This window comes from Galeopterus variegatus, unplaced genomic scaffold (assembly GCF_000696425.1).
Source record: "Galeopterus variegatus unplaced genomic scaffold, G_variegatus-3.0.2 Scaffold415, whole genome shotgun sequence".
Taxonomy (NCBI): domain Eukaryota; kingdom Metazoa; phylum Chordata; class Mammalia; order Dermoptera; family Cynocephalidae; genus Galeopterus; species Galeopterus variegatus.
In genome coordinates, this window is record NW_007726526.1 from 307,754 (window position 1) to 334,416 (window position 26,663).

The 26,663-nt window shown below is 48.0% G+C and overlaps 1 protein-coding gene and 1 long non-coding RNA gene across 2 annotated transcripts; one reads left to right on the forward strand and one right to left on the reverse strand.

The window, feature by feature from the left end:
• Positions 1-6: 6 nt before the first annotated feature.
• On the reverse strand, positions 7-26,630 carry PODXL2 (podocalyxin-like 2). Its single transcript, XM_008568491.1, has 8 exons — positions 26,382-26,630; positions 16,040-16,135; positions 11,045-11,100; positions 9,980-10,054; positions 4,165-4,321; positions 3,628-3,689; positions 930-1,109; positions 7-313 (listed from the first exon to the last, which is right to left on the reverse strand). The coding sequence occupies exons 1-8, from the start codon at positions 26,527-26,529 to the stop codon at positions 101-103; spliced, it is 987 nt and encodes a 328-aa protein (XP_008566713.1). The 5' UTR covers positions 26,530-26,630; the 3' UTR covers positions 7-100.
• Positions 4,502-7,419, forward strand: LOC103587086. Its single transcript, XR_550196.1, has 2 exons — positions 4,502-4,793; positions 6,761-7,419. It is a non-coding gene; the product is annotated as an uncharacterized LOC103587086 (long non-coding RNA).
• Positions 26,631-26,663: the final 33 nt, after the last annotated feature.

The window sequence follows — 26,663 nt, forward strand, 5'->3', positions numbered from 1 at the left end:
CCGGCTCCCAGGGGCCGCGGCGGGAGCGGGCAGCTGTGCCGAGATCGCTGGGCGAAGGGGGCGGCGCTGGGCTCCGGGTGCTCCCTGCGCCGGGGCTGGCTCACAGGTGCGTGTCCTCCTCGAACACGTCCGAGTCCTCGGGGTCCCGCTTGCCCCCCATGAGCGCGCCCCAGCCCGCCGGGCCGTTGAGGGCCCCGCCGCCGTTCAGGCTGGGCTGCTTCTCCTGCATCTCCGACTGGCTGTCGCTGGCCACGTCCAGCGTGGGGTTGTCGTGGCAGCCGTTCTCCACGAAGCGGAGCTCCTCACCGTGCGACTGCGGTGGGGGAGAGGAGCGCTGGGGGGCGCGCAGGGCGCAGGCCCCTCCCAGGAGTCACCCGCACCCGGAGAGCCCCATGCACGCTTAACGCGTGGCAAGGCGCTCCTGTTCTGTGCCCACTGCTCAACTTATTTCTCAAAATAATCCTAACAATCCTTTGCACTAAAAAGCCCTGCTGCCTCCCTGACATCAGCTAGTCCCTTAGCTCCCTCTTAGAGATTTTGAGAGACTGCACATGTGAGTTGGATCCAGGGTGTCACTGGGGCCCTGCCCCTTCCTCTTGGGGAAGCCTCCAGGCTGGGAGCTTCCTCTTGTGCCCTGGGCACCACCAGCCCAGGGCCTGTCTCCAGATGCCCCCCTAGGAAAGAGGACTGGTGGGTGGGCTCACTGCCCCTCCAGCACCTGTCCTGGAGCTGGTGCCCTGCATAACCAGCAGAGTGCCAGGCTCTGACAGACGGCTTCACTCACAGGTCCCACCTGGTCCTCACCACAGCCCTGTGCACCCAGGAGAACGACTGCCACCCCACCTGCCGAGGGGGCACTGAGCCTTGGGTGATGGAGCTGCGGGACCCTCTCTTCACTGGCAGCAGCCCCCAACTGCCCCCACACTCACCACATGCTTGAGCTTGGGCAGCCGGCGTCGCCAGCAGTTGTACAGCAGGCCCAGCACGATGATGATGATGCAGATAGCACCAATGACCACCAGCACCACAAAGAGTGTCCCGTAGTCACTGCGCACCTGGCTGGCCCGTGCCTGGCAGCTGCTTGTCGTGGAGTAGTTCTGGATGCCGATCTGGGGGTGGGAGGGGCTGGGTTCCTCAGCTGAGGTCCTGGGGTGCGTGGGTTGGGGCTCAAGGACAGGGCTGGGGGGGGTACACACCTGGCTCTTGAAGCCCTCTTGGGTCTGGGCCTGTGCTCATCGGGGGCTCGCTCGCCACACCGTCCCCATCCTATTCATGCCTCTCTGCCCCATGTCCACATTCCCAGCCTGCCTCTCATCGCCGCTTTTGCTTCCGCCCCACCCCTCAGTCTGAGCCCACCTGGCTGTGGCTCTCACCCGTGCTGAGCCTGGCTCCCCCACTGCTAGTCATGGTCCAAGTAGACAGGGCTCCCCACACCTGTCCCAACCAATTAAAGAGAGCGCAGCAGGCCAGGGCAGCTGGGAGCCCCTCTGCACACAGGCTGCCCACACACAACCACCAGGGCAGGCCCTGAAACACAGCTTCCACCCCGGGGGTGGGGTAACGCATTCTAGTACCACCCTGGGCCATGTGGGCTAGTCAGCTTCACATTGCCAGAACATCATGGGCTCCCCCCCACCCCACCCCCGGCTACCCAGCTTTGTCCCTTGTCCATTGGAGTGGTCACTGAGGGTGTTTAGCCACCTGGCACCCCTCGCGCATGGCAGTTTATCTTGGTTGGGACTGCCATCTTCAGCAGCAGCGGAGCTGCTGTGACCCGTGCCGGGCACGTGCTCTCTTCACAGATTACACCTCAGGCAGAGGGCGGCAAGGACAGTGAGCTGCTTCACCAGGTGAGTGGTGCCAGGTGGCTCCTGTACAGAGGCCCAGGCTTTATTTGGCCCCCTTTCTAAGGCTGCTCTTCAGCTTTTCTGTGGTTTTTGTCAACCACATGTATATTTTCAGTAATTTTCTCTTGATTTTTTGAAAAATTTTTTTTATAAAAGATGACCAATAAGGGGATCTTAACCCTTGACTTGGGGGTGTCAGCACCACGCTCTCCCAAGTGAGCCACGGGCCAGCCCTTCTCTTGATTTTCAAGTTTTTTTTATAAAAGATGACCAATAAGGGGATCTTAACCCTTGACTTAGGGGTGTCAGCACCACGCTCTCCCAAGTGAGCCACGGGCCAGCCCTTCTCTTGATTTTCAAGTTACTGGAGATCAGTCTTTCTTACTAGATTCACCTACTAATATATGAGGGCACTTCAAAAAGTCTGCGGGAAAATAAAATCAAAAGATAATACAAATCTTCCATGAACTTTTTGAAGACCCTTGTAGTTCCAAAGATCCAGTATGCCTTTGGCCAAGTCAGTCTGAGTTAAGTGCCCAGCAAGGCCAGAGTACGCAGGGGCATGGAGAAGAGGTAGGAAGGTCTGTATAAAAAGGCAAAAGCCAGCCCAGGTTTCCACCAGTCCCCCACTGTTCATGAACCCAGAATATCAGAACAGGAAAGGTCCTCCATGGCCATCCAGCCAGTAGAGCAGTGTGCTGAAAGGCCCAGGCTCTAGAATCAGACAGCTTGGTCCAAAGCCTGGCTCTCCTGCTTATTAGCTGTGCAGTCTCAGGCAAGTCACCTAACCTCTCTGGGCTTCAGCTCACATCTTGAATGGGGATCCCAACAGTTCTCATAGGTTGCCCTATTTGACCCTTGCAGCCATGTGGTCTGGCCTAAGTGAGAGAACCCAATGCAGAGTCTGTCACTTAGGAAGCATCTGATATGCTTACCAAAAACCACCACCACCAAAACTATCACTCGCCCTGTACACAGCAGGTAAGGAAACTGCCCATGATTAGACACGTTGATCTTTGCCATGAGGTACTGCAGAGTCCTCAAGAATGAAGAGGACTGATGATAGCAGGCCATTGGGTCTGCAGTGAGTGAAGGTAGTTTTGCTGGAGATGGTGTTTGTTCTCAAGAAGGGAGGTGATGTGAGAAGCAGGAGGACAAGGGGACCCTGCCCCTCCCCACCCAAGCCTCTGCAACAGTTCAGGAGGAGAGGCTGGCCAGCTGTCTCCTCCACCCAGGTCTCGCCAGGCCAGGCATCCAGCAGACTGCCTCCCAGGATGGCAGGGATGTCTCCTTGTCATGAGCCCCATGGCCCACCACAGCAGGCCCCTGGCTGGACAAGCGCTGGTAGACTCCCATGTGAGTGGGGGTGCCGGGCTAGTGGCTCCTGCCTCAGCATGCTGTCCCCTTCCACCAGATTCCACATGGTGTTTCTCCCACTGTCCTCTGAGAAAACTCCCACTTCACCTTCACTCCCCAAGCCCTGTCCTGTCACCCTCCTGTCACAGCCCCCACACCCTCTGAGCTCCTCCTGCCCCTGGACATTACATATACTGCATAGCTGGTGAAGTAGCCTCTGCTCTGTCCTGCCCATGGAACTGTGTCTCAGGAAGTCCTGGGACGAGGAGACCCCCAGAGCATGGGTCTGCCTTTTGCTCCTTTGACCCTCGCTGTGTGGGCAGCCTCCTGTCCTTGGGCCTGGCCATGCTGTCCCCAAGGCTTTGAGGAATGGGGATGGGAGGGAGCACAGCACAGCTAACTGTCCAAGTCCTTGCTCTCTTACCTCCTCCAGACTCCTGCGGATGTCGCCCAGCATGGAAAGGACATCTTGGGTGGGTACCACCCCTAGGGGAAGAAACACCATCATCAGCACAGCCGTGGGCTCAGAGGTTCCCCTCCACAGGCTCCCAGCCCCCTCTTGGACAGGTGGCCGGCACTCCCCTCTCCTAGACCATCAGACTGGCTTATTAGAACACCACATGACGGGTGTGGCACTGGACAGCCACTTCAGCAGCCCACACGCAGTGTTCTGAACATGTGTCCTCGCTGCCAGTGTGCGGCGCCCGTCCATCTCACTGTGCTGGGACCACAGCGGTTCTACCTGTCTCCCCTTCCCGGGCCTCACACCCTCCTCCTCTTCCCCAGGACCCAAGCTTGTGGGTACGCCTTGAACCCTGAACTAGGGGCTCCTGCCATGCTGGAGTTCTGGGTCGCAGAGCCCTCGCCTGTGTGCCTCCTGGCGCGGGCCCTGGGAGACGCCTGTTGGTTTAGTGCCACCTCCGCTGCCCTCCTGGTCTCCCACGCGTCCTGCCTCGCTCACCCTGCTCGCCCACCAACGTCATTAGAAGGTGCTGCTCCTTCTCGCTGGGCTTGCTCAAGGAAATATGCCAGTCCCCGTGGTGGCCGCTGCCGTGACGGGGCAGCACCTCTTCCACCAGGGCCAGGAGCTGCAGCCCCCGGTGCTGCCGGAACACTTCCTGCAAGGTCAGAAGGAGCCCCCTGCTCAGTGAGGGAAAGCGGCTCTGCTAGCCCCTCTGCATCTAGGCCCAGCCCCCACTCCACCTTCAGCCCAGTGGCTGAAGGCTGGGGAAGGCCCTCTGGCTACTCCCAGAGAGGCTGCTCTGGTCAGCTCTGCCACCACCTGAGAACTGTGAATATGGCCTCTGGGTGGGAATGTGCAAAGGCCAGGCCGCACACTGATCGTTCCTTCCTGCCCCAGAGACTCCTGCGGTTGAGCTGGGGGACAGATATGCCCATGTACGACAAGCCCAGGGTCTGGGCATATAGTGTGAAGGACTCTGGAAGAGCTGCTCAGTGTGCCTGGTTCTCGCGTGGTAATGAGCCTGAAGATGTGTGCACTGGAAGAGCTGCCTCAAACCAGGGGCCAGGGGAAGAAGCATCACTGGGCTCATCTCTTGCCTGTCGCTGCAGAGCCACAGCCCGACGCTGGTGAGTGGAGGAGGCAGTTTGAGTGCTCTTGTGGTCGTAGTGGTGACAGGAGGACCAACGCACAGATGGCTCGGTGGTCCCAGGAACTGGGTGGGCAGGAGGGCGGGAGAAGCTTCTTTCTCATCTGGCGTCCTCACATGCTGCTTAGGTGTTCACGTAAGTAGGTAATTTAAAACAAGGCAAGAGCCTGGCCCTGGATGGGAACTCAGTGAGTGCCAGGATCCCAGGATGGGGTGAGAGGCCGGACCTGCCCCTTGCCTCACAGCCGCCACCTGTTCACACTTTGCCCCACCTGGGAAGAGACTCTCCTCTGGCCCTGTGGCCACTCCCTCTCCGGCTCCTCTCCAGCAGCCTTCTCCCTCCTGGACATATAAAATTGCTAAGCCCCTGCTTCCAGTCTCTAAAACCTCAGCCAGACACCCTCTCTTAGCTGCTCAGCTCTCTTAGGTGCCCTGCTGTGGAGCTGAGGGCCAGGGCTGCCGGTAGGCACAGGCATCTCACCAGGCCACCCCTGTGGGATCCCCTGCCACTCCTAACTCTTTTCTGCTAGAGCTCAAGCTAATGAGCTGTTTCCTGGTTGTCATGCCAACCTAAAGGCCACCAGGGTGATTGAAGTGCTGGGCCTCTATTGCTTGTCACCATGGCAGGTGCCAGGCACAGGCTCAAATCTTGGCGCTCTCTGGCCTAACAGCCAGCCAATTCAGTTCTAAATTTGGAAGAAGATTGGTGCCTGGAGAGAGCCACACAGCAGCTGGGAAAGCCCTATTTCCTGTAATAGCTCTTCCCTTCACTGATGGAGGGCGGGGAGGACAGGCACAGGCTGCACTCTCCTGAGCAAGAGTGCATGCACTGTGACCCTGCAGTCCCACTGCTTACAAAATGAACACCCTCCTGCCCCACCAAGTGCCTCCCCCTGCTGCAGCCCTGGGCTCTACCATGTGCACCTGTCCCGCCTTCTCTTGGGTGGAGATGTCTGCCTGGCTTAAGCCCACAGACCCACAGTGTCAGTTCTGGATGTCTGATGACTAGATTTCATACCATTTATTCTGTGGATGGGAAAACCAAGTGTCTGTGGCAAGGCGGGAAAGCCCTGGCTTTGGAATCAAATTAATCTGGGTTCAAATCCTGTCCTGCCATTTATCAGCTCTGTGAACTTGAGCAAAATACTGAGTCTCAGCTTCCACATCTGAAAATGTGGGCAATGGTCCTAACACCCTAGGCTTACTGTGAGGTTAAAAGAGAAGTGCTTATGCAACCACAGGTGCTGGGACAAATGGATAGCCCAGTGAAAAAGAAGAAATGTCCCTTGAGTCCTTTGTCAGACCACTCACCAAAACTGATTTTAGATGGATTGCAGCTCTAAATCTTACAGAAGTAAGCATAGAAGGATCTCACCCAATGGTGACGGATTGGAATTAGAAACATTGAACTCAGTTGTAAATGTGTGTGTATATACGTACATATATGTGCACACTGATTGTGTGTGTGTATATATACACATAGGAGAGAGAGAAATACAGGTCCGTATCTCTCAGCTGTTCTTCTAAAAGGGTAGAAGCAATGACACCCCAGTAGCTGTGAGCATACCTGGAGCCCAGATCTTGGAGAAATGGCTAATTCTAGGGCTGGGCAGGGAAAGTCCACTGCAGCCTGAGCACTTGCTCTGAGTATGTGGAGCATGCACCTCACAACCCTGCAACCTCAGACAGGGCCAGTGCCTCACTGCTCTGTGTCGGCTCTGCTGTTTCTAGATCTTGATGATCTAGTCCTTGCATTGAATTTTTCAGGATTTTCACCAAAAAAGGTCAACATTTTCTCCTCCTCGTCCCTGTGCTCTAGTACTTCTCTCTTGAGCTGAGCAAAGGATTGGATCTCTGCATTTCTATAGCAAGGATTTTCTTTTGCTTTCTAGAACCCAAAGATGATACTTCTTGATTTTCTATTTTATCTTCCTGCTTTCTCTCCAGGATTTTCGTTGCAGACTTCTTTCCAGTTTCCTCAGTGTATATTACCTATGATATCTTAGGTAAACAGGAGAAGCGGTGAGTCTGCATTACTCTTTCTAGATCTTGAGGACTGAATCCCTAGAACTGTCTCTGTCTTGTGGAACCTTCCCTGAGAGACTGTCTGCACTCCCCTCCCTGTATGTTCCTGAAGACATCATTTTTTATGCACACCATTCTCATTACTCTTCAAATATGTCAAGGTCATTAAACACAAAGGAAAAATGAGGAACTATTCCGGATTAAAGGAGACTAAAGAGACATGACAACTAATGCAGTGGATGATCCTGGAGTGGGAGAAAAAAGAGCTATAAACGACATCATTGGGACCAATGGTGAAATCTAAATAAGATAGGCAGATCAGATAATAGTTTTGTACCAGTGTTCATTTCCTAATTTTGATAATTGCATTGTGATTCTCTAAAAGAATACTCTTGTTCTGAGGAAATACATTTAATGTATCAGGGGTGGGGCAAAAGGAAATGATGCTTTCAGCTTTTTCTCAAATGGTTTGAAAAATGCTAGTGAGTGGTGAACCTGGCTGACGGGCATGTGGAATTTCTTTGTAGTGTTCTGTCTGTAAGTTTGAAATTATATAAAAATAAAAAGTTACAAAAAAGGATGTAAGAAAATGAAAGATACTTTTACATAAATAAAGACTGAGCTATCCTTGCAGAAAGAGCTAGTGAAAGATGTATTTCAGGAAGAAAGATGTTAAAGCCAGGAGGGAGTGAGGATGTGCGAGGGCTCGTGGGCAAAGACACTAATAAACACGTTGAGAAAGAGAAGCAGCACTGGCTGTAGGGGATGACTCGTGCTCAGCGTCACTGTTCATCAGAGAAAGCAGGTGGAAACCCCAGTGAAACACCACCTCGCCTCTACTAGGATGGCTACTGCCAAAACAAACAAGTAAATAGAATAGCAAGTGTTGACAAGAATGTGGAGAAACGGGAACCGTACTGCTACGCTGATGGGAAGGTGAGATGGTGTGGCCACTGCAGAAGCAGTATCAAAAAAATTAAAAATAGAATCACCACATGATCCAGCAATCCCACCTCTGGGTATACACCCAAAAGAATGGAAAGCAGGGTCTTGAAGAGATATCTGCACACCCGTGTTCATAGCATCATACCCAAAAGATGGAGGCACCCCAAGTGTCCACTGACAGATGAACAGATAAACAAAATGTGGTCCATACACACACTGGGATATTATCAGCCTCAAAAAAAGAGGAAACTCTGACACATCCTACAACATAGCTGAACCTTAAGTATGTTATGCTGGTGAAATTAAGCCAGACACAAAGGAATATTGTGATTCCACCTCTAAGAGGTTCCCAGAATAGTCAAATTCATAGGAACAGGAAGCAGAGTAGTGTCTGCCAGGGGCTGGGGAGGGGAGAAGGAAGAGGTAAGAGAAATTGTTTAATGAGTACAGAGTTTCAGCTTTGAAAATGAAGAAGTTCTGGAGATGTGTTTCATAAACAATGTGAATACTGCTTCGTACTACTGAATTTACACTTACAAATGGTGAGATGGTAAATTTTATACGTTTTTTACCACAATAAAAAAATCCTCCATAAAGAAAAGGAGAATAATGACTAATTGATGGATGTCTCATATTAAATGAGAATAACATAGAGACAAAAACAGGGAAAACAGAATAAAAGCATGTTCATATCTATGAGTATATATGATTTGTGAGAAGAGATATTAACTTTAAATTTCATTGTTTAAGTATGCATATCAAAAACTTAAGGGTCCCAAGTGCCCATGTTGTGGTCCTTAAGTACCGTTTCTCAATCAAAGGAATGAGGGCTCCTTGGAGAAAAGCTGGCTCCGTGTCTGGGTGAGAGAAGAGCCTGGAGTGTCTTACTACACCAGGAAGAAAGGAGACCATCAGACACGGGCTGTCAGAAGGACCCAGGGCCAACTCAAAGAGGCTTTCCCTGGACAAAGATGAAGTATTTGAGCATCAATAAGAACAACAACCTCAGTGGATTAAAACTCCCCAACTATGTTAAAAATCTGTCAAGTTTGTGATGAGGCTGGGGTTAATCCAACCTCATCGGTTACTTTGCATTAAACATGTGCACGTATGTCCTCTCACTCTCCCCCAAGCCCATTAAATGAGAGCAAGGAATTTAAGGCCTAAAACCAGTGACAGACACAAAGCAAAACAGAAAAGGAGACAAGAGCAACAAAATCTGGACACTGGAAGCAGACAGATGAGTTAGAATTTCCCCACTTAGCAAACCCCAAGGAGCCGAACCCTAAGCCAAAGCAGGAAAGCCAAAAAGCAATCAGATTTATGCTGATTCATGCTCCCCAAATGCCCTGCTACCTTTGGAAGAGGGCATGAAAACGGTTCTGAAAATGGAACTGGTTGAAAGTCTGTTTAAGAAGCAGCTGGATCCTTAGGTCCTTTCCCCAGTGCTGCTCAGTGACAAATGTCCCTTCTCCTGTCCCTGACAGGAGACCAGAAGTGTATCCCTTGAAGAGAGTGAGACAGAGGTCTCTGACCTAGAGGACACCAGGCATAAATGCGTGTGGAGGGCGGGGGGGGGGGTGTCAATCATACTGGGAGTAATGAATATTGACATTTATACTTACAGACACCCAGCCCTCTTCCCCTACGCTGGCTCCCAGAACACTAAAGACCAGCTGTTTGTACTTCAGTAGGACAGAAGTTCCCTTTTCAAAGACACTAATCACACAAGGAGGAAGGACCTAACGATGTTGACATTGAACATTTCCAAATGAAATGGCTCAGCCAGATCACCCCTCTGAGAAGCCACAGTTGACAAACCCCACCACTAAGCTCAAGGCTTCCAACCAGCTTTGTGATACCCTTCCTTAGAGAGCCATGGCAGACACCACCCGACATCTGAGATCAGAACAAGCAAAAGGGGAAAAGCAACCTAAACATGGAGAAAACAACTTTTTAAAAAAGACTTCAATATCACCAGAGAGATAAGATATTGCAGACATGAACAAAATCATTCCTTTAAATTAGAAAGTGAGGAAGGCAAGAGCAAAGAGCCCTGAGAGATGTTAAAACATGAGCGTGCTCTTTTTGACACTGCTGAGTGCTGGTTCATCCCCAGTGGAGGGCCATCCCCAGGATCCCTCCCTCTGCCACCACCAGCCTTCCCCTGCGGCACGCGCCTCGCTCAGCACTCACACAGTCTATGTTCTCTGTCATGTTCAGAATGACGTAGTTCTTCCCAGCCAGGTTGCTCCAGTCTTTGCAGATCACCTGCGTGATGAGAGAGAAAGAAGGGCGACAGTTACGGAGGCAGAGGAGAGCTCAGGGAGACAGCATGGGGTGGAAGCCCTCTAGAAGCTGGAAGGTGAAGGCTGGGGTAGGTTAGTTACAGCTCGGTGGCAGCTGACAGCCTCTGCGAGGTGACCTACCAAGGATCTAGCCATAGTCCACAAAGCCAAATGTTTCCCGGGACCAAGCAGAGAATGTCTTAAGTGAGAGGAGGAGGCCGGGCATGGTACCTGGGATGTGAGCATGGGGTGAAAGCCCTCTAGAAGCTGGAAGGTGAAGGCTGGGGTAGGTTAGTTACAGCTCGGTGGCAGCTGACAGCCTCTGTGAGGTGACCTGCCAAGGATCTAGCCATAGTCCACAAAGCCAAATGTTTTCCGGGACCAAGCAGAGAATGTCTTAAGTGAGAGGAGGAGGCCGGGCATGGTACCTGGGATGTGGAGAACTGTGGGAAAGGGGTCAGGCTGCAGAGGCCTTGCCCGTCTGGAGGTTTTCAAGGGCAGGCTTGTTTTTAATGGTCTGGAGCCAAACACACAGTGGGCAGCCTGGGACCCCTGTCCTTTCTCTCTTGCATTCGTGACTATGGACACTGACTTGTGCATGCTTGCATGTGTGCATGCGTGGGGGGGGGGACGGTGGGGGGGGGGGAGATGGGATGGGAGAGCGCAGGTCAGCCACCAACTCTAGCTGCTGTTGCAAGTGGTACAGAAGGCTAAGAGCACAGCAGTAGCCTCTGAACCAAGCGCAAGCCAGGCCGGGCCACCCAGCTCCTCCAAAGGTCTTTGCACGAAAGTGTGGTGAGAACACCTATTGCTAAGCCACGAGGTCTGCATCCCGACAAGTCCCCTGGGATTCCCCATGATGCAGAGGTCTCCCTCCCCACCTGGCAGACCTGCCCCTATGCTGCACCGTCGTGGTGCAGCCGGGCTCCACAGAGAAAGGTGCAGATCACAGCCCGTGTACACTTTCCTTTACCTGAGTAGAATCCCAGGGGATTCTGGATTGAGTTTCAGGAGACGAAAGCTCATTCACTCATGTCATCACTCATTGATTTAGTATCTACTGAGGTAATGACATAGTACAGCCACAGCACGCTCACAGGGACAGTGGGAGATGAGGCCACACTGTGGAGGATCACAGGGACCAGGCTACTTGCTGTTTCCTTTATGAATATGAAATTAATATACATTTATCATCAAAAAAGAAATGAGCACAGGAATGTAGAAAGTGAAAGTTCTATATATTACACCCTTCAAAAACAGCCATTCATAGTTTGATGTATATATTCTTCACTGTTTTTATGATATGTTTGTGTTTCCTCATTTGGGTTTCATCAAAAAGACCCCATAGTCACCCACTGGGAAAGGCGCCCTTTGCCCTTCTTAAGGTCATTATAGGGGTCTTCTCGATGATGTCCCTGAATGAGGTTTGAGAACCCTCTTATCACAGGAACAGTTGAGACTCATAGATTATGACCACTGTTCCTAGAATGTGCTTTCTCTGAAATTTAGGCCCTAGTAGGAAATAAAAAAATTGCAAGGAGAGCCAGGGGAAAACCGGGGATAAGCTGAGGTTTCTAGAGCCTTCCAGAACTTACAGGGTCATGTTGTCATAGGAAAGGGGATTTTTATTCTCCTTACTATTCCTGGGAATTGTATTTTGAAGCAGAGAAATTAGGAGACCTCCTGGAGATCGGGCTGTTTTCTGGCCTCTTTGGGATAACTACATTTGAAAATCACAGACCAGCTTTTTTGGAAATTCACTCAAAATATCAGAAGCTATAATATTTAGGTACCAACTGGCTTTGATATTTATTATTTTGCCATTTTGACTGCTGTTTTGTTTTGAAGTAATAAATATCAAAGCCAGTTTAAAAGTACTCTTCAGGAGTGAGAGCAGTGGGGACAGGTTAGGGCAGTGAACTGGGTCTGCTCGTTTTCCTCCTCCCCTGCAAAATTTCTATAAAATGATAGAAAAAAATTTTTAACTGTCAAAGTGAGGTTAAAACATTTTTAGACAAATTTCTGGGAACATGTTTTAAGAGTTCTTTTTGCATTAAGGAGTGTTCAATTTGTTCCTTATCAGTTGACTTTAATTTGTGATGTTTTCCTTCAAAAAAAATTAAATAATAAAATATTCCAGTAGGGGGGGAAAAGATAGGATATAGATGGACAAAGATTGGCGAAATGTTAAAAAAAAAAAAATTTCAGTAGATTAAAAATTCAAATTTTCAATGGCTGGAAGAAAAAGTCAAAGAAAAGATAGGATATAGATGGACAAAGATTGGCGAAATGTTAAAAAAAAAAAATTTCAGTAGATTAAAAATTCAAATTTTCAATGGCTGGAAGAAAAAGTCAAGGAAAAGCCTACAGAGCAAAAGCAAAAGGACAAGAGAGAAAAGTTAAAAGATACAGATGACCAATGCAGGAGGTCTAATATCTAGCTAATATGATTTCCAATAAAGCTGAGAATAATGGAGAGAAACAAAGAAAAAATTCCCCGTCCCGGCAGCATGCATCTTCACGCTGGAAGCGTATATATCATCAGGGTGAATGAAGACAGACTCACACCTGGCCTCATTCTCATGCTATTTTAGAATTCTAAGAGAAGATCCTACAAACTCTCAGAGAAAGAAAAGGTTATCTATAAAGGAACAAGAAACATCAAATTATTATCAAGCTTCTACTTATAACATAGACTGCAGGAAGAAATTGAAAAATGCATTCAAAATTCTGAGGGAAGTTTATTTTGAACGTGGAATTTTATACCCAAGTAAACTATTATTCAAGTGTGACTGCAAAATAAAGACATTTTCATACATGCAAGGACTTAAAAGTTTTACTATCTGTAAAGTCTCAGAGAAGTATTTAAGGAAGTTTCCCAAGAAATCTAAAAAAGAAGACATGAGAAATCAAGAAACATGAAAAATGTCATAAAAATAAATCTCAGGATGGAGGTTGTGCTGTATGCCTAGAAAGCAATTGGTTCAAATTAGACCAGAGATCCAGAGAGCTCTGAGAAGACTTGTTGTAAAAAGAAAATTGATTCTGTAAGGAAAATATAGGAAAAGCCAGGGCCCCTCAGATGTTCAGAATCTTGCCAAGCATTTGATGTAAATATGCACATAAGCCCAGGTGTTCCTTGGTTATTGTCTAATGTAATTGCGCATGTCCACCAGGTCTCCTGGGTAATGGACTTAAGTACAAAGGTTGAGTAGCTCTGATCCATGGGGTTACCCCGCCCCCGGGATGCCCCCAGGGGGGCCATAGGGAGGCCACTACTGCTGCTGGAGGCTGTTGCTTCAAGCTATTGCTACAAGCTATTGCTGCTTGGACCTCGAGGACCCTCCCGGAGGCCACTGCCACTGCTGCTGGAGGCTGCTGCTGCTGAAGACTAAGCTTGTGTCATCTGCCAGCAGCTCCCAGGATCTTTCCCAGTTACCTAACATGAACCTGCATGTGAGGGATCTGGTAACTCAGCCTGGCATGTGAGGGGTCTGGTGACCCAGCCTGGCATGTGAGGGGTCTATGACCCAGCCTGGCACGTGAGGGGTCTGTGATCCAGTCTGTACAATGGGTTTGAAGGGTCTGAGCCCTAGCTCTGACAATACAAATGGAAACTTAGTATAACTAAAATAATGAAATGTTTTGGCTTTAGTTATGAATGGCTTTTTTTTTTTTTTTCCCTTTTTGTCTTTTTTCATGACCGGCAACGGGATCGCAACCCTCGGCGTCGCGTCCGCACCGCGCTCAGCCAGTGAGCGGACCGGTCTCTATATGGGATCCGAACCCTCGGCGGGAGCGCCACTGCACTCCCAAGCACTGCACTCTACCAAGTGCGCCACCGGGCCGGCCCATGAATGGCTTTAACAATTGTAGCTATTAGTGTAACCTGACAACTGGCATAGTCATGTAGCTTTACAGATTCCTTATAACAAAAAGTATAATTTAGAAGCTGAATGATCTTAGTAATAATTGAAAGCCCATTATAATATTTAAATGAATAATTAGACATTGTTCCCACCCTACCTTTGGTAATTACACTTTTTGAGTAGCAGAGTCTTGGTAACTGAAGATCCTTCCTCCACCACCCCTGCATACACACTGTAGGGGAACTTGCCTGCTCCACACACACAGCAGCCAGTCCTGACATGCAGGAAACAGTGACCACATGACTGCTGAGGAGACCCACGCCTGCCTCTCCTGCCGACCAGCCCAGTGTCACCCTTATGAATATAAAGGAATGATCAAGATTCACAGACATGTGAGAAGAGCCAGCCCTGTGAGGAGGGTGAGAAAGCAAAGCAGCTGACCTCTGAGACCAAGTGCACCACTGGGCCGGCCCATGAATGGCTTTAACAATTGTAGCTATTAGTGTAACCTGACAACTGGCATAGTCATGTAGCTTTACAGATTCCTTATAACAAAAAGTATAATTTAGAAGCTGAATGATCTTAGTAATAATTGAAAGCCCATTATAATATTTAAATGAATAATTAGACATTGTTCCCACCCTACCTTTGGTAATTACACTTTTTGAGTAGCAGAGTCTTGGTAACTGAAGATCCTTCCTCCACCACCCCTGCATACACACTGTAGGGGAACTTGCCTGCTCCACACACACAGCAGCCAGTCCTGACATGCAGGAAACAGTGACCACATGACTGCTGAGGAGACCCACGCCTGCCTCTCCTGCCGACCAGCCCAGTGTCACCCTTATGAATATAAAGGAATGATCAAGATTCACAGACATGTGAGAAGAGCCAGCCCTGTGAGGAGGCACGAGGGTGAGAAAGCAAAGCAGCTGACCTCTGAGCAAAGAGTTACCTAGTAAACAAAAGAGAACTTAGAAACATTTCTTATTAGTATCTGCAAAAGATTCAAGAGGAAATTACACCTCTGAAATAAGTGTATAAAAGAATAAAAATATTTTACTTCCATATAAGTAAGGACTTTATAATGGCCAGACCTATTTAAAATTAACTGCAGTGCATAAAAATGTAATTGAAGTGGGCTGGAGGACCACTTGGCAGGGAGACTAACAGAGTGAGAGTCAGATGGGTGCTTGGGAAATACAACATATAAGATCCCTTACAATCATGAGACTCTGCTAGGTTTCATTAAAAGATTAATCTGACAGTAGTGTGCAAGAATTAGATGAAGGAGTGGATGAATGGAAGCAGAGAAAAGAACTGGGGAACTTGTTGCAATGGTGCAGGAGAGATGCATGAAGTTGAAGAGAAAGATCAGACTCAAGAGATGACCCTGAGGGAAGAATGATCAGTGTGTGAGCTGCTGCGCTAACAGAAGAAGTGAGCTCGCTGGCTGACTGTGGGAGTAGCTCTGCCATTAACAGAGATGGTGATGTCTAGAGGAAGAGTGCACTGGAAACCTTCAAGAAGCCCTTGAAATAGCCAAGAGTTTCAATAAAGCCTGGGATGTGGTAGAAGAATGATGGTGATGTACTCATCAGCAGAATCCCATTGGGGTGGAGGAGTTCCCAGGAGGGCAAGCTGACTGAAACACTCCCTGTGCTCAGTCTGGTGCTGATGGTCCAAATGTTGGAGTCTCTACACCTCTAGAGAACACCTGGCTACCCAGTGGAGCTCCCCAAACTGTTTACATCCTCCTTTAAGAAGGCCAGTAACATGGTTCATGCTGTTGGCATGTCACCTGGGAGTCAGAAGACTCAGCCACGAACTTACCTGTATAAGTGAAAGGAAGTCCCTTCCTTTCTCTGGGCTTCAGTTTTTCATATGTCAAATGAGGATGCTGGTATATATGATTTCTAAGGTTCTTTCTAGCTTGCTATTTTAAGCTTTGGAGATAGTTCTGATAGATGTGTCATACACCAATGGCATTAAAAATACCAAAACTCTACTGTCCCTAATAAGAGTACAACAGGATTCACTAGATTATAAACTCTTGATGCCAAGCAAGGTGATTTTCTTCATCTCTGTGTTCCCAGCACCTAACACAGTAGCTGGCCCAGAGCAGAAAGGAGAGCAATGTGTGTTTGTAGAAGTCTTGACTCCCATCTTCTGCCTCCTAAACCCACGGCCTGTCCCTTTAGGGAAAAAAAAGAGAGAGAAATTATTATGTAAAATACCACTATTCTGGAAGTCTGCTCCACAGAATGAGGAGCAAGATAAGCCCTTGAGTGATAAGTCAAAGAGAATCCAGGAAAAGAGGCAGATCAGGAAAGGATTGATCGTCTATTGACAAGTCTAAATATCATCTGAATGTTCTAATATACCAGAAACAAGAATTTAACGGGAGCCCCAATGAGGGCACAGACTGCAAACCCAAAGTGTGAAGGAAGTCTGCCATGAGCAGCTGTAGGACAGATACCGCTAGAATAAAAACAGGGGGCCCAGGACAGTGGTAGTGAGACTGGATCCAAGTGAGAATTCAGAATAGTGAGTAAAGAGCCAGGCTTCTCCAAGAGAAGAACCACGTGTGATCAGCTGAGAAAGACACAACGTCACTTCTGTGACATTCCTGCCAAAAATGCATAACCAGAGTCTAACCGTGGGGAAATATCAGATGAACCTGAACTGACGGGGAATTCTACAAAATAACTGGGCTGGCTATATTCTTTGAAATTCTCAAGGTCATGGAAGACAAAGACTATGGGATTTTCCAGAATAAAAAAGATATGATGACTAAATGCAGACTGGATAATGGACTAGAAAAAACAACTTTTTTTCTTTTGCTGTAAAGCACACTGCTAGGAAAACTGGCAAAGTTGAGTGAAGTTTGTAATTATAGAATAGTACTGTATCAGCGTTAATTTCCTGACTTTGATCATTGTACTGTGGTTTTAAGAGAATGTCTTTGTTCTTAAGAAATGCACGCTGAAGTATTTAGGGTAAAGGTGCACCCACTGTATGTCAGACGGTTTGGAGAAAAGTCTGCACCTGTCTGTATCTGCACTCACACAGAATAATAAACATGTCTGCACCGTACGTCAGACGGTTTGGAGAAAAGTCTGCACCTGTCTGTATCTGCACTCACACAGAATAATAAACAAGCGCAGCTGCATGTCAGTGATGGGGACCGAGTGAAGGTAGATACGAGTTATTCTTCAGCTTTTCTGTAAAATTGAGGATTCTAAAACAATAAGGAGTTACAGAGCACGTGCACTCGAGGGAATCAGCTTTCCTCTTGGCTGGTGAATGGGCTTGAGCTCCCAGTGGAGACCAGAAATGAGCCGCAGGAGCAGGCAGGCCACCCTGGCCAAGGGCTCAAGCCTGCCAGGAGACTTGACAAGGGTGCCGTAAGACAGCAGACGGGGAGGATGGTGCTTTTGCACTTAGGCTCCCAGGGTCTTGGTGCCTTGAGAGAGGGACAGGAAGGCCCAGCAGGTATGCTGTAGGTGCGAAGGGGGAAACTGTCCATGGAGAAGGAGAAATGAACTGAGCTCAAGCAGGAAGAGAGATGAAGATGGAGGAGACTGGAGAGAAGGCAGAGACGGGGGGTGGGGTGTGTACCCACAGGTCTCCCACCCTCCAGCCCCCCGGCTCAGCCAGCTTCTGCACATTGTGGAGACACTGCTACAGCACTGCAGCGGGGGGCCGCTGTGGCTCCAGAGAGGGCGCATCCCACCCAGGCAGTGCCCAGGTCTGCCCTTCCTGTTTCATGTCCTTCAGGCACCCAGAGTCAGGCCGGCAGGAACCCTCAGAGCAGCTCCTTTAGTTTGTAGTCAAACCCCAAAACCTTGTCTGAGACCAAGACGTACCCACAGAGCACCCACAGATGCCCACACCTGGACATAGGTGCGAACAAACAGCTGCCCAGGAGACACATTACAGGCAGCGTGAAAGCTAGTTAGAGGGTTGGCTCCAGGGCAGCTTGTCGCTGTCCCCAGGAAGGGAGTAGCAGGGCTGGGGCACTGAAGAGACACGGAAGGTCCTCCACAGCTCAGGCCCTCCAGGCAGAGGCTCAAGCTGAGACTCAAGGTGTGGAGGGCCAAGAAACGACTGAATGGCATAGGGGCTCAGATGACACCTAGAGCAGTCCCCTCAGTGCACAAGAGCTCCCTAAGGGCCGCCGGGGTCTGGGGCCAGTGCCTAGGCCCCTGGGCTCCTTAGCTTTGCTCCCTGAACCTCTAGGGCAGCACTGTGAAGTTCCAGTGCCCCCTGGTGGCTTTAGCTGGAAACCACATCTCCTCTAGAGTCCTGAGAACAATCAGGTCTCCAAATCCCACAGACTAAGGGATCTTATAGCTGCAGAGAGGCCCTGGGAGATCAAAGGGCCCATCTCCCTCCCTCTACAGATGAAGAAGCTCAGGAAGAGGAGGGTACTTGCTCTAAGCTGTGACGTTAGACTTATGATAGTTGTAAAGTTGTAAAACTCTTAGGCTCATGTGTGGTTAAAGCCAGTGTCTTCTGACACTTGTCATTTAGTCAGCGCCCACACTTGGCCTGGGTCCCCAGAGAGGAGCGAGCTGGCAAGCAGCTGAACAGTCTCCACACGTCTCCCCAGTCCACCCACATCACTGTGGCCACAGCCAATCTCTTTAAAGCTGGGCTTGAATCACAAGGGTAGTTTAAGAATCTGGAGCCAAGCTTCAGAGTTCTACAGACGGGGGCTGGAGTTCTGGGTCCTCCCTGCCTTGGGAAAGGGACCAGCCTCTATGCACCACACACCCAGCTTCTGTGATGCGAGGCTAACTTCTTGCGGTTGTTACAAAGATGAAATGACAAGATGCATGCAAATCCCCTGGCCCACAGAAGGCGCTCTTGCCTCCCAGAGGGTCTCTTAAAGCTGCACTGCGTGTCTGTTGCTCCTTTGAGCCTTCCACACACCCAGCTCACAGGAGGTGTGTCTGTGGTTAGGTGTCATTGCAATGTGATTCCCTGGAACCCAGGGTCCTAGCACTAGAAGGGACCACAGGAGGTTATCTGCCTGAGGCCTCGGCCCTCTGGCAGGTAACTGGTAAGTCTAGAAAAGATGAGCTGGCAATTATCTTCAAGAATATGTCTTGAACTCCTTAGAGAAGCATTACTATGTTGTTGGCTTATTTTTTTTCCTCTCCCAATTTTCTTCAACCCAACTGTGATGGTACCTTTACAACTTAAGTCCTTTCCTTTTTATCTAGTAAGTGAGGAACACCTGCTAAGCATCCCCCTCAGAGGAAAAAAAAATCTGCATGTTCTCTAAGCTGCCCGATTCAGCCTGCTCTTCCTGGGCTAGACGACTGTGCACACTCCTCCTCTCCACCTTCCCACCGTTACTCTTCCTTATGAAGGCTCTGGATCGCCACAGTGTTAGGAGTGGTTACAAAACGAAGAGAGTAGATGCACAATACATATTTGCTGAACAAATTGTTGAAAACTGAACAAGATCCACTAGTTGAAGCCAACATTGAGGCAAAATGTAAGGCAGGATTTCTCGATTTGGGCGGCATCAGGCCGCACTCTGCACACCGAAGGGCACCGAGGCTCGGGGGCGGCGGGAGCCCACGCGGATGACGCCCCAGGGTCTCTGGACAACCTGGGTCCTCCAGGCATTTTTCTTTCTTTCAATCTCACTATGGTGCTGGCTTTTGTTCCCTAAATATATCATGTTGAATTTTTTTCCTCCTGTATTTCATCACAGTTTTGTAGAGGTCTCTTCCCCCAATTTAACAAGGTCACACTGGGCTTTGTCTTCCAGAGTGGCCATAATCTCAGGGATGACCTTTGGCATCAGCTGAAATATTAATGATTCCTCTGTCAAGACACGGAATTCAAACAGGCATCAGGGCCGGAGCCCTTGAAAGATCACTTTAAATGTCCTTTTAGGTTAATATCAAATCACTGAAAATTGTCCCGAGTGCAGCTTTCAAGCCAGTTATTCAACTGAGTGTGAACACAAAGACACTCAAAATTAAAAATAGGTTTGTATAAAACAGGTGCAAGGGAAGAAATTTTCAGTATAATCAAAAACTACTTTTTAATGATCAACCTCAGTGGTTATCAAAGAAATATAAACTAAACAACAAAATGACAGCATTTTTGGACTATCAACTTGACAAATGCTATGGGTTGAATGTGTCCCCCGAAGTTTCATGTACTGGAGACCTAATCCCCACTGTGACAGTGTTAACAGGGTGGGAAATCCTATTACGATAATTGAAAGGTGGGGCCTTGAAGAAGTGGTTTAACTGTGAGGACTGTGTCCCCCGTGGCTTTATAAGGAGAGCATGTGAGAAGCTCAGTTCTCTTTTGCTTAAGCCACTTGCCATGTGACACCCTGCATTGCTGTAAAGTCACCACCCATCAACAAGGCCCTCTCTAGACCTGTTCCCTGGATTGTGGGCTTCCCAGCCTCTGAAGTTGTAAGGAATAGATTTTATTTCTTTATAAGTTATCCAGTTTCAGGCAGTTTGTTATAAGCAACAGCAATGGACTAATACAAGTATATGTGTATATTTAAAGATAATTACCATCCACAGGAAACAGACACTCAACCCACTGCTGATGGGAATGGAAATAAGGCCACATTTCTGGAGGGCTACAGGGCAATAGTAACAAAAAACTTTAAAAATAAATGTTCTGAACCTACAATTTCACTTCTAGAAAGGTACCCTAGGGAAACAATTAAGGATGTTCACAATGATTTGGTTTTAAGGATTGCCATCACAGCATCGTTCATATCACAACAGACTGGAGCACCCCACCTCCACACTGCAGGGGGCGGCCACAGAAGTGACAGTCCATCCTTATGCTGGTGTTCTGCCTCAGCCTTAAAACTGAGTGTGCAGAGCTTCAGGTGTGCTTGCTGGCTTGGAAAGATGTTATGTGAAACAGCAAGATGTGTACAATACAGTGTCCACTTCTTGTAAAAGTATGTTTTATGTGTTTCCCATAAGGGAAAAAAGCCTAGAAAGAACCATACCAAAATTTTAACATTTGTTGATTCTGGGAGATCAGATTATGGGTGATTTTTATTTTCTTCTTCTAACTTATTTGCATTTAAAATTCTTTATATGCTGCTATTTATTCCTAGCATAAAACAAAAATCACAGGGCATTTTGGGGTTTTCTTTGGTGTCTAGGTGAAAGTGTTCTCTTCAGTGCCTCTGTCAGCTGGCTCTGCGGGTATCAGTTGATCCCTCTTAGTGAACACGCCCGGACCCATAAGGCAAAATCATCCTATAGCAGATACAGTCACGACAAGGATTCAGGCTTTAATTGTGCCTGATGCTAGCGGGTGGGGTGGCAATCCACATTCCATTTCTTTCTCCATACTTTGTCGAGACTGCTTTTTACACTTAAAATGTCACAGAATCATAGTATCTTAAAGCTGGAAGACTTCAACCTATAATTCCCATAGTCACATCTTACAGATGAAGAGTGAAGCCAGGACTAGAAAAGTCACCCCCGCATGGTCACACCACTTGTCATCAGCCAAGCAGAAACCCCACCTGCTGTTTTTCCCACTGGACCCAAGGGGTCGTCATACAGAAGGAGCAGGAGGCCTTAACTCTATTTCCTTTAGGCCCAACAAACTAGAGATGAGGCATATGACAAAGTCCTGGTGACAGTAAAATAGACTGGTTTCCTCTCTCATACATGGCTCCATGGCAAGAAGCCCAGCCCAGAGACATCGCAACTCAGGAGCTGCTGGTTCCAGACTTGGCTCTGCTGCACACAAGCTGTATGACCCTGGACAGAGCCTCTTAACATTCCCGGCCTCTCTCACCACATGTCAGGCAAAGATAACAACTGCTGCCTCGCTGACCTCACAGAGTGATTGTGAAGTTCAAGTGAGCTAATCCAAAAGAAAAGTCCATGAAAAACTGGTGCTAAGTACCAGACAAAACAAGATATGGGTGCTAGTCTCTGGCAAGATCACTGAGCTGAGAGGCCATGTAACAGAAAGAGCAAAGGCTTTAGAGTCTAACAGCTCGGGTTTGAATCAGGTTCCTACACTTACAGCTGTCCTGTCATCCAAACTTTACACATCTCGTTGGTCAACTGGGAATAAGAATACAGACTTACATTTTTTCAGTGAAGATTAAACAGGAACCTGGAATGCCTGACATAGTGCCCGGTACACACTAGGAGTCAGGATATGGATGGATGGCTTAATTAGTAAAAGAGCACTTAATCTGAGGTTGAGCTGGTCTGCAGCATGGAGTTCAGCAGTTGCTGTTACTGCTGCGTGGAGCTATCATCGTCGCAGTGGTCGTGTTAGGATGGCATTTGGCATGATCACTCTCGGCTCTGCACAGACTCCTCACCCAGGCAGGCCCTCTGCAGGCTCCTTTGGTCCCCTCTGACCTGAGGAGCAACCCCCAAGAAGGGCGACCCCCTCCTTCCCTCCAGAGGACCCCTAGAAGGTATCCTGTGGCCCTCAGGGCACGGGAGCAGGAGAGGAGGAACAGCGGGGAGCACGTGCCATACTGTCTCTGGGCTGCCTCCCCACGCGCCAGCCCACTCGCAGGCAGTGGTTGGGAGTCAAAGTGCCCTGACGGGAGCACTCAGGGACCAATTGCTGCTGTAATGTCATGAGACCTGAGAAGCCGGTGGCAGAAGAGACACGAAGGGAGGGTGAGAGAAGGGGAAACAAAGTACAGCTCATCAAAGCTTAAGGGCTCTCCACTTTAAGTCTTTCTAACTATGTCTCAAAACCTAGTTTCAGTAACAAAAAGGACTGATAAACTCAACTGCGTAAAGCTCAGTTGGTTAGAGCACGATGTTATAACACCAAGGTCAGGAGTCGGATCCCTGTACTGGCCAGCTGCAGAAAGAAACATACAAACAATAAATGCATTTATCCACGGTGGTCCTCAGCAAGGTCCCAGCCTTGACCTATGCTCTCTGAATGACTATTTATCCTACACTAGACTCTCAAGAGGAAAAGGCCAGAAGACCCAAGACATAGAATTGTCTAGTATGAGGTAAATGTGGCGTTTCTTTTAAATGATGAGAGGATAGATTTATCAATGAATGCTGCTGGGACAACAGGTTACCTATATATGGAAAATGAAATTAGATCCATATCTTACACCACACAGCAAAATAAATTACGGCTAGATTAGAGTTACATGTAAAAAAATAAGCTAAAAAAGAATAGAAGGAATAAAGGTGCGTATATCTCAGGGAGGGAAAGAATTTTCTAAATATAAAGCAAAGAAAAACACATAAAAACATTTCAAAACATTTCAAAAGAAAGATAGTTTTAAGCTTAAAAAATATTTAATGCATATATGTCAAAAATTACTGTAATAAAAGCAGTTGACAAATTTTTTCAAGGGTTTTCTATAGATGTCAGAAAAAAGTTAATATCCTTTTTATGTGAAGATTTGTACAGTGGTAAGAAAAAAATTAAAGCCTAATAGAAAATTGGAAAGTAATAATAATAATAGCTAACGCTCACAAAGCACTCACCATGTGCCAAGAACTATGCTAAGCACCTGAAACGTGTCACTGCATTCAAGCCACACAGTGAGGAAGGAACAATTCCCATTTCCTAGATGAGAAAACTGAGGCTTAGGCTGAGTTACTTGCCAAAATCATGTTGCTGTTAAATGACAGCAATGGAGCTTTGAGTCCAAAGCCTGTTGTCTTAATTACACTATGCTTCAAATCAAAAAGAACAAGTGGTCACTTTTTAGATATAAAATAAATATTAAAATTTTTATATAAAAAATGACCATGTATAGTTCTTCTTTTTGATTTGAAGCATATTCATTATATATGTTCATTATACATTGATGGAGTTTGGATGTTTTGTCCTCCTAGAACTCATGTGGAAATTTGATCTCCAATATGGCAGTGTTGGAAACTGATTGAGTCATGGGGGCGGATCCCTCATGAATGGATTAATGCTCTCCCTAGGTGGGGGGATTAATGAGAGAGACCTTGCTCTATTAGTTCCTGTGAGAGCTGGTTGTTTAAAAGACCCTGGCACCTCCCCTCTTTCTCTCTTGCTTCCTCTCGCCATGTGATCTGCTTGTATCTGCCGGCTCCCTGCCACTTTCCGCCATGAGTAGAAACAGCCTGAGGCCCGTGCCAGATGCAGCTGTTCCAGAATCGTAAGCCAAATAAACCTCTGTTCTTTATAAATTACCCAGCCTCAGGTATTTCTGTTACAGCAACACAAAATGGACTAATACATACATATTCTGAATATTCAGAAATATAATATACTTATTCTATAGCATATATATTCTCTGTATCTGATACATATATATTAAAACTTACTAGTAATCAAATGCCTTTATAATTCCCCCTATCAAGTTGACAAAGGTTTCTAAATGACAACATTCAGTGTTGGGAAGGGTTCAAAAACCAGCCTTCACCCTGCCTCTGGGAGGTATGCACACTCACTATCTTTCTGGAAATATTTCCCCAGAGCCTGTGGGAAGGTTCCCACCCCGTGTGGCAGACATGCCCCATCTGCACTCCAGACCTCCCTTCTACCCTCTCCACCCTACTCTCTGCCCCCAGGTGAGCCACATCAATAAGCCCTGTTCCCTGGGGCTCCTCAGCAGGAGGTGGGGGAGGGGAGCCCTGCAGGAGACAGAGGAGGCTCTCCTCTTCCTCCTGTCCTCCTTCCTGCCTGCACCACTGCTCTACACCACACTCTCCCTGCAGGCTCCTGTCACCCTGCCCTTCCTTGCTTCTCTGGGCCTAGGAGTGGACAGTGCTCAGCAGCTACTAGCCCTCTGTATCTCATCCGTACCCTTGGAAAGCTGTTGCTTTATAAATAAACCCTCCTTGGATATCTTCGTTTGATTGTCTCTTCTGTTTCTGTGTAGGATGCTGACTGATACATGACTTAGCAATCTTGTTCTAGAAATTTATCCTAAGAAAATAACCAGGAAAGTGCCAAAATGTATAAGGATATTGTACATTTAATATTTACATATAAGCTACATTAAAACTAGAAACAACCTAAGTGTTCAACAACAGGGAGCTGGTTTAATACATCGGATGACCTACGTGACGAAATACTATATAGTCATTAAGAGTCAAATTATAAAAGGATATTTAATGATGTGGAAATACATTCATAAAATATTTTGAGTGAAAACAAAAATGTCCCCTACAATCTCAGTTTTGCTTATGAAAGTAATTAGAAGGATGTACCCCAAACTATTAGTAGAAGTTATCGTTCATTTGTCACATTATGGGTAGTTTTTACTTTCTTCTTTGTATTGCTTTTGTATTTTTTAGATTTTCTACAATGTTCACATGTTCTTTTTGTAATAAGAGAAAATAAATCCAGTAAGTATTATATATTTAAAAAGAAAAATTAGGGCCGAGCCCATGGCGCACTCGGGAGAGTGTGGCGCTGGGTGCGCAGCAGCGCTCCCGCTGCGGGTTCGGATCCTATATAGGGATGGCCGCTGCGCCGTAATAAGAGAAAATAAATCCAGTAAGTATTATATATTTAAAAAGAAAAATTAGGGCCGAGCCCATGGCGCACTCGGGAGAGTGTGGTGCTGGGTGCGCAGCAGCGCTCCCGCTGCGGGTTCGGATCCTATATAGGGATGGCCGCTGCGCTCACTGGCTGAGCGCGGTGTGGCCGGTCTCAGAAAAAAAAAATAAATAAATAAAAGAAAAAAGAAAAAGAAAAATTACGGCCAAGTTCTGCAATCCCCTGCCCCAATTCCTCAGCTCAACATTTGGACGTGGGCCCCTGCTAGCCACGAGCATTTACACAGCTGCTGTGGCTAGAAGTACTGTGAACACACTCTGTCACATCTGTCACTGGCTCCAAGCTGTGTGCATTCCAGCTCTGAGCCCCAGACTCAGGCTTGCCTGCGACCCAAATGTTCGTCAGCCATGCTGTGCAGACCAGACACCAGTGCTGGTGCATGACAGAGGGAAGGGCAATTAGAACACCTTGACTGGGGGGTCAGACAGACCCCAGGAGAACGCAGATCAGCCATCCTCGTGGGAACCTTCAACGGACAGTGTAGAGCAGTTGGAAAACCCAGGTTTGAATTGTGACTGAACATCTGAGCAGTCATATGACCTCGGGCAAGCTTTTAACCTCCCTAAACCTCGGTTTTCTCATGTCTAAAATGGGGATAATATTACTTATTGCTCACTTATAAGCATTATACTAAATGATCACAGAATAAGGGATCACTAAATAGTGATTAATGTTAAAGAGAAAAGGGGCTTCTGGCCCAGGAAGACCCTCAGAGACCCAGACTTGGCTTTGAGGTAAAGTGGACGGCAGCATGTGAAAACTGGTGGGGACAGAGAAGAGGTGATCCCGGGCCTGGCAGTGGCCACTTGGCATTGTGCATAGACTGCCTCACGCACAGCTGGCAGTGCACACGCGCAGTTTGGGTAGGGATACTACCTGCAGTAGGCCCCAGGTCCAGACTTGAGTCATTCAACTCCTCCTCCTCTTCCCAGAAGTACTGTGGTGGCTGCAGGATCCGGGAGTCCTCACCCTCTTCACTGGGGAAGCCCGAGCCGGGGGCTCCCAGGCCAGCTCCCAGGCCCATGGCCTCACTGGGCTCCTCAGAGTCCAGCGGCTCCAGGCCAGTGGGTGGCAGGAGTTCCAGCAGGGAGGTGGAGGTCAGGCCCTCTGGTCCAGGCTCATCAGACCCGGCTGCACACGTGCCCAGGGTTGTTCCTT

What these genes read in the sequence shown, in the direction of transcription:
- PODXL2 (XM_008568491.1), bottom strand. Translation starts at nt 26,529, where the DNA reads ATGGGCCTGGGAGCTGGCCTGGGAGCCCCCGGCTCGGGCTTCCCCAGT. An exon ending in GGACCTGGGGCCTACTGCAG is followed by an intron (nt 16,136 to 26,381) that starts GTAGTATCCCTA and finishes TTTTCCCTAAAG; the next exon opens with GGACAGGCCGTGGGTTTAGG. An exon ending in TCCGCAGGAGTCTGGAGGAG is followed by an intron (nt 1,110 to 3,627) that starts GTAAGAGAGCAA and finishes TCCCACCCCCAG; the next exon opens with ATCGGCATCCAGAACTACTC.